Genomic DNA, 9,839 nt, shown 5'->3' on the forward strand with positions numbered 1-9,839 from the left:
CAGGGCCAGTCTTCCTCAGCAAAAAGAGGAGGATTGGCAGCAGACGTTAGCTCAGGGCTAATCTTCCTCAAAAAAAAAAAATAATAATAATAGCACTGAAAATTCGTCACTGAGCTAAACTTTAAGACCACATCACGTGCTAACTGGACCACAACTATACGATCACGGTCCCATGGAAGGCTGAGCAGCAGGAACCTCAGAAGACCAGGACTTATCTCTAGTCTAGTACCCACAGACACCAGGCTCGATGGTTCCCCTGAACAAAAGACCCCTGGACAAAAAAGCCAGCCTGCTGAACAATACTGAGAACACTACTCACTACCACTTCACCATTTCCTCCTGTCAGATGCACTGCTCTAATGCAGTAGATGACCCTTAAATCTAGCAGTCCTAATGAGAACTTCTTAGGGAGCAGAAGCCACTCAGCATATAGATTTCACATTGCAAATTAGTAAAGCTCTCCCAAACCACCACCTTATTTTTCAGTGAATGAAACAAAGAAAGGGGAAGTTTATTCTAATTTCATAGATTTGTGATGGTGAATTCTTCCTGTAATAAGTTGATTTTAGTTATACAGGTATAAAAAGGTTAAAAAAATAGTACCTGTAATTAAAAAACAATCGCCTAATGATTCAATACCGTCAAATTTTTAACAAAGTCTTAAAATCTGTTATTAATTTTCTACTCTTCATCATCTTTTAATGAGGAGTAGCTTAATTACACTTATAATGATACAATAATTTTTTTCTTTAAGGAACCGTTAAGTAAAATTTGCTAGTAAGGGAAGAAATTTCTCAGCATAATCCCACTAAATTTAACTAGTAGCTATACATACGGTTTTCAGACAGAGATCTACAGCTTCTGTATACAATTCTATAGCATCTTCAACATTCCCTTTTTCATCTTCATCAAAAGCTTGTGTAACAAGGAAATGGGCACGTTCTAAATCCAACTGCTGTTTTGATTTCAAAGGATCGGCATTCTTTGACTGAACTAGATAGGAAAAAGCCACATAAAAGAAATATTACCAAAATATATCTATCTATCTATCTATCTATCTCTATCTCCATGGAGCAAAATACTATTTTAACACATTTAAGTCATTCTTTACCAAAATTCTATAATCCTTCATTTAAAAAGCTTAGCAAGGTCAAAAAATCCTTAAAAAAATGACTAAGTCTCCCCTTCTCTTTTCAATCTTAATTTTAAGGCCAAAAAAATATGTCCCTACTTGTTTAACTCATCACATGATAAACACCAGAGATGAGGAATATCAAAAATGTGTTATTTATTCAAAAAATGTTTTCCCTGAATTTCTTTCTCTCCATGCCAACACTTCCTTCATTTAAAAAATAAAACACAGGAGTTCTCCTCAAATACCACCTCCCTAAAACAAAACAAAAACTTGAAAAATGATAATAAACTCAATTATGTTTTAAGGTAATTAAAAAGAAATTTTTTCAGTACAGATAATAATTGTGTAATACACTAGGGCTTGATGATAAAATTCCTGCTGTTTCTTATTCATCTGGGTCCAGATTAAGGAATCAGATATTTTTACTGTTCCTTAAGTGTTTCTATTTGTTTTTAATATAAAGTATATACCTATAAGGGACTTGTATCAAGAATATACAAAGATTTCTTACAACTCAACAATAAAAAGACAACTCCAATTTAAAAAATGGGTGTAATGATTAATTACATCATCAATTTAACGTCAACTTGACTGGATCACAGGATGCCCAGATTATCTGGCCAAACATGAGTTCTGGGTCCTTCAAAATGGGCGTTTCTGAATGAAGTTAGCATTTCAATTGGCAGTAAAAGCAGACTGCCCTCCTGAACGTGGGTGTGCATCATCTAATCCATTGAGGGATGAACAGAACAAACAGGCAGAGGGAGGGAGAATTTGCCCTCTCTGCCTAGCTGCTTCAGCTGGGACACTGGTCTTTTCCTGCCCTCAGGACTGGGTCTTGCACCAGCTAGCCTGGTTCTCAGGCCTTTGGACTTGGACTGAACTACAATACTGGCTTTCCTGTGTCTCCAGCTTGCAGATGGCAGTTAATAAGATGTCTTAGCCCCTATAATCACATGAGCCAATTCCTCATAACAAATTTATTTACATACATCCTATTGGTTCTGTTTCTCTGGAGAACCCTGACTTATACAATGGACAAAGGATCTGTATAGCCACTCCTCCAAAGAAGATATTTAAATGGTCAACTGACACCTGAAAAGATGCTCAACAGCAGTAGCCAGCAGGGAAATGCATATCAAAACCACAAGATGCCACTTTACACCCACTAGAATGCCTAAAATCAAAAAGACAGAAAATAATAAGTGTTGATAAAGATATGAAGAAAATGGAAGCCTCACACATTGCTGGTGGAATTGTAAAATGGTGTAGCCACTTTGGAAAACAGTTTAGCAGGTCCTCAAGAAGTTAGACATGAAGCTACCATATGACTCAGCAACTCCACTCCTGGGTATATATGGAAAAGAACTAAGAAACGTATATCCACACAAAAATGTATACACAAATGTTCTTAGCATTATGCGTAATGTCCACATGTGAAAACAAGCCAATGTCCATCAACTGATGAACAGATAAACAAAATGTGGTATATTGATACAATAGTATATTATTTAGTCATAAAAAAGAATGAAGTACTGAGACATGCTCCAACACGGATAAATCTTGATAACATTATGCTAAATGAAAGAAGCCAGAAAAAAAAGGCCACATACTGGATTATTCCACTTGCACGAAACGCACAGAAAAGGCAAATTCATGGAGACAGAAAATAGATTAGTGGCAGCTAGAGGCTAGGAGAGGGGAGGAATGTGCAGTGACTGCTCTTTTGGGATGATAAAAATGTCCTAAAATTAGATAGTGGTGATGATTGCACAACTCCGGGAATATACTAAAAACCACTGAATTATATACCTTAAAAAGGTGAATTTTATGGTATGTGAATTATATCTCAATAAAGATATTATTTAAAAAAAACAAAGCTTTATATTTGTTTGTCTCTTAAAAGTATGTGGTGATCGGGCTGGCCCAGTGGCTCAGCGGTTAAGTTTACATGTTCTGCTTCGGCGGCCCGGGGTTCACTGGTTCGGATCTCGGGTGTGGACCTACGTACCGCTTGTCAAGCCATGCTGTGGTAGGAAGATGGGCACAGATGTTAGCTCAGGGCCAATGCTCCTCAGAAAAAAGAGGAGGATTGGCAGCAGATGTTAGCTCAGGGCTAATCTTCCTCAAAAAAAAAAAAGTATGTGGTTATCTTTTTAAAACTTTAACCCTCAGGACTATCTGTCTGAAGTATGTACTAATCCCATTTATAAAATGAAGATACCAAAGCTCAAAAACGTTAAAATATCTAGCCCAGGGTTTCACAGCCTTGGCACTAGTCATGCTTTGCATAACGATGTTTCAGTCAATGACGGACCACATATACAGCAGTGATCCCATAAGATTAGGATCATGTAGTCTTGGTGTTTAGTAGGTTATACCATCTAGGTTTGTGTAAGTACACTCTGTGATGGTCACACAATGACGAAATCACCTGATGATGCATTTCTCAGAATATATCCCTGTCATTAAGTGATGCCATGACTGTACTGACAATTTTGGCTAGATAATTCTTTGCTGTGGATTGTTCTATGCATTGTAGGGTTTTTAGCAATAGCCCTGACCTCTATGCAACTAGATGCCAGCAGAATACTCCTCCCCTCCCCCAAGGGTAAAAACCAAAAATCCCTCCAGACACTGCCAAACGCCTCCCTAGGTGCAAAATCGCTCCCAGTTGAGAATGACCAACCTAGCCTAAGGTTTAAAAGCTGTAAGCGAAGGGCAGGAACTCAGCCTAGATCCTCTGGTTCCAAGCCCTGGGCCCCTTGGACTAGACTGGTGAATTTCAACCTGCGGCACCTTCCCATCCAAAAGTCAACTCACCTCTCAAGTCTCTTGACTGTCAGCAGACTCTGTTTTAAACACTGGGGTTCTGAACAAGGTTTTTAATTGAAAAAATTCCTCTGCTTAAAACAATAATTATGGAAACTATTTAATTCTCTACAGATTACACTCCAGTTTTTGAACAAAATAGGTCAAAAAGCTGGCAAAATAAAGTATGCTATACTTTAAAAATCTTTTGAACTTTACTTCTGTTTCACTGGCAAGTCTTTATTCTTCAAGAGATTGGGGCTGTCTCATTCTGTGCCTGAATATCACATTTATAAATTTAAGAACTTCATTTACTTGGCTGGGAAAATGAAGCTCCTCTGAATTACACATATTTTGAATACATGGATTACTATAACTTTGTATCGAGTGAGATCCTGATACACAGGCAGTGCATTTTTCAATGCATGCAATACTTCTCCTACTTAAAAGATAACTTTATTTGAAAACACTATTTCTGAAACAAGCTTTCTCATTATCGGCAATTGAATTTAAGGACTTCATTTACTTAGCTGGGAAAATGAGGTTCCTGTGAATGACATGGTACTTTGAATATATGAATCAGTATAACTCTGGATTAAGCAAGGCCCTGATACACAGGCAGTCCCTTTTCAATACATGCAATTTCTGGGCACTGTCTTAAACCAAACTACCTTGTCTTTAAGAGGACTGTCATAATAAGAAATTCAATGATCAAATCTTTATCCTAAAGGTGCGCTTATGACTGCTCGTATCAATTTAGAATGAGTGTGGAAAGTAGCACAAAGTCCATTAGGCAATGCTGAACAAAGATTCCTCTAAGCTGCTTGTAAAAGAGCCCTTAGTGAGATTCCTCAAACAAAATGTCAATAGGTAACCATCTTCTTTTCTACACACCTGAACAGATTTTGACAGGAACCACTTACCTCTAACTAACAAAACTGTGATCATTAAGCCTGTGTGTACTTGTTTCATAGCATCTGCCATGCTGTTTACAAAAATAAATACAAGTTGTTCCAGGTCTCTGCTTACATGTTGCTTTTCCAAGATATGGTTTAAAAAAAGAGGTTAGCTAAAGTCTTGAGGCTGAGGGTACCGATATAGAAAAGACCACGGACCTACTGTCAAAGTCATTAAACACTGAAGAGGAGTAGAAATTTCACCTTAACATCAGGAGAGGGCATGTGACAGACATTTCAAAAGAAGACTTTAACAGGGTCTTAATCCTGACTTTGCCATGATACACTGTTTGAATGTAGATAATCCATGGTGTCTGGACCTCTGGGAAGTTAGCAGAGGGCACTATATTATCTCTAAGGTTCCTCTTCACAGATCTATCAGTTATTTCCACATTATGACTTTTAAAGACATGATTACCAAAGAGGCATGAGCAGCAAGAAAGTGAGGATTGAGATCCAAGATGAACACAAAAAGGAAAGGGAAACATAGGGGGAAAAGTAAGATGCGGAGAGAAGATAAAAAATGTGGTGACAAGTTCAGTAGTCCTTTACTAACCTGCTGAATGTAAAGCCTGGACTCTCTCCAGATACTCATTTATTTTTTCTTGGATATGTTCTAGGCTTGATCCAGCCATCTCAGCATAAATTAAAGCCTGTGCAGCTTCCTAGAAATAAAAAAGAATTCAAAGAAATCTAACAGGTGAATTACAATTTGAATTTTCTTGACCACTTTCTAACTCACTACTGGTTTCTACGAATGACAAAACAAGAATGTCTTTAAGATATCAGTAATTTTCTCACAAAAATGCATGAGTTATATAATCCTCCAATACCTTTTCTTCAGTTTTCAATGCTTTCAATTTTCTCATACTGTTGAAAATTTACAAACTCAAATAGGAGGGACCGATTATAAGTATTTTCTTAGAGTAGCTGTGGTTTATATGTTTTCTGTTTTCTTTATGCAATAGGTCAGATTTAAAATTATACACTTTAAAAAGGTGAATTGAACCTTAAAAGTATTAGAACAGATAATAATAACCAATAAAATTACATGTCGAGGACGGATTACAAGAAGTTATAATGGTTAAATGTCTCCCAGTGGGAAAAAAAAATCTTTTTCTCCACAGAAAATATTGTCACAAGGTGACACAGATTTCAGTCCTATGAAATCAACTTGTTTTAGTTAAGAAAACCTGGATTTATCTTCCAGTTATTCTCTAACTTCCATAGCCAGTTGTGCTGTGGCTGGTGAGGAAAGCTCCAATCTCATCACCATTCCAGGGAGGTACCAACGCTACCACCGAGAAGGACCACAGAGAGTTCTCCAAGTAACACCACCTTCTCTGTGGTAACCCAAGCATGTGCACTTCTTGGAGCCTCATGCCTAACTGTGTGGATCCAAAGATGCCCTCTTCTGAGCATTGCTTTTTGAATCCAGTTATTGGAGCAGCTGTTGTTTCACTAAACTTAAAATCAAATTCATTTGGGGGCCGGCCCGGCGGCACAGTGGTTAAGTTTACACGTTCAGCTTCGGCAACCCGGGGTTTGCCGGTTCGGATCCCAGGTTGGGACATGGCACCGCTTGGCAAGCCACACTGTGGTAGGCGTCCCACATAGAAAGTAAAGGAAGATGGGCACGGATGTTAGCTCAGGGCCAGTCTTCCTCCCCCCGCTCCAAAAAAAATCAAATCCATTTGATCCAAATGGAAATTCAGTCTAAAGGCTGTGGGGACAGAAAAGACAAGATTTCCTCACATTCTGTAACTCAGATATTGCAGGGGAGGAAAATATAACTTTACATGTAAACATTACATATTTTATCTTCCGTACCATCATTACCTAAATACATTAATAGCCACGTTTAACTTCAGTAAACTGATGTAACATACATGTGCATAAATACATATTTTACCCCTTCAGTTATCTTTTGTGTAAATATCGATTTTCAAATAATCATCTTGCTTAAAAGAAATAAAGCCAATTTTTAAAATTGCTGATATCAATTTTACTTTACACATTTCATTTATATTCGAAAGTGACTAACAATTAAGGAATCTCTTATAGAACAGTACCAAGACAGAAAACACTAAATATCTGATAAAGTTTATACAGATCTAAATAGTTCCTAGAAATAAATAAGTAAATAGTAAATAGAAAGTAATAAATAAAAATAGTAAATAGAAGCAGGACTTTTCTTTCTGAAGGATAAAAAAATTCTTCATAATGACATGCATGTAATCCTATAGCAAAACAAGAGGCACTGCCTAGCATTTTCTTTTGCTTTAGAAAAAGCTATTTTATACAGCACTACTTTAACCCATGAATATTTATCGGTTACTTCACAAAAGCAAAACACAGAATTTCTCTTTTAAAGAAAGACCACCTTCAGGAAATTGCCCCAAAAAAGTGCAAAATGAAAGATTCTGAAACACACCAAGTCTAAATATAGATTATAAAATGAAGGCAATAAAATATTAATTGGAGAAAAGCAAACCACATATACTAATAGCACATACGTTTATGGGAAAGAATTACTACTACTGTTGTTATCAGTCTGACATTCTTTCTAAAAGAAAAGGTGACACTATCATGAGGATACAGCTACCTCCACAAGGAAGCAGAGGGCACGGCTGGAGCTCGAGGGGTGTGTTTGCAAGTCCTCGGGACTGGACAGCAGAGGGTGGACTGCGGAAGCTCAAACTCTTTAATAATTCTGCCCCCAGGAATTTATCCAAAAGAAATAGCAAAGAAATGTGTAAAGCATTAGTTATAAGGATACTAATCGTACCACGATTTATGATGCTGAAAGGCCAGAATAAACCTAAATAGCCAATAGAGTTTAAAAATAAGTCAAGGGACATCCACATAATGGAATACGATGCCTCTACTGTTAATAAGATACTACAGAAGTAGACAATGATTTCTTAAACGTTCAAATGAAAAGAACAGGTTAAAAATGGTGTAAATAGTACAATCCAAGTTGGTTTTTTAAAAAAAGGTGTGTACACACAAATGCGTAGAAAAACAAGTACAAAGATATACATCAGATATTAGGATAAGAGACGTTTCATTCTTTTTTAATCTACTTTCTAACTTATTTTCTTCAACGAACATGCCTTATTTTAATGTATATCAGAGACTACGTCCCAGGAGCCATAAATCAGAGCCAAGTGACAGAACTAGCTGGCTGTTCGGCGACCCCTACCTAACTAGCGCCGCGCGAGGCAGCTCAACGGCGGGCGTCCGCGGCCGAGACCCCAACCAGACGCTTGGAGCTCCCGAGCGCGGCAGGCGCCCGGGGCGTGCGACGGGGCTGGCCCCTGCGGCCGTGGTCTCCGCCCCCTGGAAAGGAGAGCAAGAGGAGGGAGAGCGAAGCCAAGCGGGCCCGGTCCCCTCGGCCCCTGACCCCCGCGCCTTGGCCTCTCGAGGCAGCCGCGGTCCCCGGCCCTACCTTGTAGTAAAACACCGCCTCGGAGTAGCGACCTTCGTGGTCGCGCTGCACCGCCAGCCGGGCGAACTGCACGGCGTCCCGCTCGAGCGCCGTCGCGTCCATGGCGCCGAGGCCCCGCGCCGGGGAAGGGAGCGAGGCCCTGACTCAGGAAGGCTCCTCGCCGACCGCGGTGCGCCTGGGGGTCCGGGACGAGGACTCGGGAGCGCCCCACGAGAGGAGCAGCCAAGTTTACTTTCGGCGGCTGAGCCAGGAACGCGGGCCTTCCCGGCTTGGGATCGCCGTGACGCCGCGCCCCCTCAGCACGGCTCTCGCTCCCAGCCAGCCGGCCGCCTCACTTCGCAGCCACCGCATCCCCAGCCCCGCCCACCGGCCGCACTGCGCAGGCGCAGCCTGGCCCTCAGGGGTGTCTGGATCTGGGGCGGCCAAGGCCAGGCTCGCGGGAGTACGCGGGTGGTGGGCGGGGCCCAGCCTGCTGCGTGCCGGCGCGCACGTGACCGCCACGGCGCCCGGGATTGGGCGGGCGAAAGCAGCGCCCCATCAGAGCGGCGGACGTCTCCGCCGTGGGCGCGGAGGTGACAAGGTGTTTGGAGGCTGTTGCTACAACACTTGGCAAGAGACGCGCATGCGCGTTACTGATCCTGCTCTTCGACAAAGTGTAAAGGGAGGACGTGAAGAGCGCTTTCCAGCATCGTCTTGACTGATTTTAAAACATAAAGGAAGAAAAATAGGCCATAGGATTCTTTGGAGATACTCTTTTATAACGTTTATTTTCCACAAACTCAACCGTTACCCTATATAGCTCCCCTAGTGTTTGGTATTGGTTGAATTGTCAACAAACAAGGTCATATATTTTCACTTGTACTTATGCTTAGGTTAACTTAATGCCATTGTAATTACTTAATAACATTATATGATTAATAATTAATCATGTTAACATATGATTAATGTCTTTCTCCCTTAAAAGTCTGAATTCAGCAATACTAAAAATGAACGAGATGCCGCAATATGGATGAAACTCAAAATTCAAGCTGAGTCAAAGAAACAGGACACAAAAGTACATACTGCCTGATTTTGTTTATAAGAAACACCAGGAAAGACAAATATAATAATTAATGTTAGAAATCATCAATGGTTGGGAAGGGATACAAGGGAACCCTTTGGGGTGACGGAAATGTTTTATATCTTGGTGGTGGTGGTGCCAAAATGTGTACGTTTGTCAAAACTCATCAAACTGTACCTTTTAAGTGTGTGCTTTTAACTTTTTCTTAATTGTATCTTCATAAAAAGATTTTTTTACTCAGTTGGCCTGCAGTTTAAATGACTCTCATTTCTTAATTTAACCGTTTCTTCACATTTAGTAAAGTTAATAATAATAACTATCTTGGTGGTCTGTGGTAAAGAATTTGACTCTGCCTGGTACAAAGGTGGTTCTCATGGTTAGCTACTACAGTTTTGTAGCTTGTCAACAAGCAAGAGGCATAAACTT

General features: G+C 40.1%; 1 protein-coding gene across 2 annotated transcripts in view; it reads right to left on the reverse strand.

The window, feature by feature from the left end:
• The window catches only part of CAPN7 (calpain 7), a 38,121-nt gene extending 29,191 nt beyond the window's left edge, over positions 1–8,930 (reverse strand). For both annotated transcript variants that reach the window (XM_070238128.1, XM_023620905.2), the window contains exons 1-3: positions 8,354–8,930; positions 5,459–5,567; positions 836–993 (exon numbers count right to left, since the gene is read on the reverse strand). In XM_070238128.1, coding sequence (XP_070094229.1) covers positions 836–993; positions 5,459–5,567; positions 8,354–8,455 — 369 coding nt within the window. In that variant the 5' untranslated portion in view covers positions 8,456–8,930. The remainder of the gene's footprint in view (positions 1–835; positions 994–5,458; positions 5,568–8,353) is intronic.
• Between the last annotated feature and the right edge of the window lie 909 nt (positions 8,931–9,839).

The sequence above is a fragment of the Equus caballus genome, chromosome 16 (genome assembly GCF_041296265.1).
Source record: "Equus caballus isolate H_3958 breed thoroughbred chromosome 16, TB-T2T, whole genome shotgun sequence".
Taxonomy (NCBI): domain Eukaryota; kingdom Metazoa; phylum Chordata; class Mammalia; order Perissodactyla; family Equidae; genus Equus; species Equus caballus.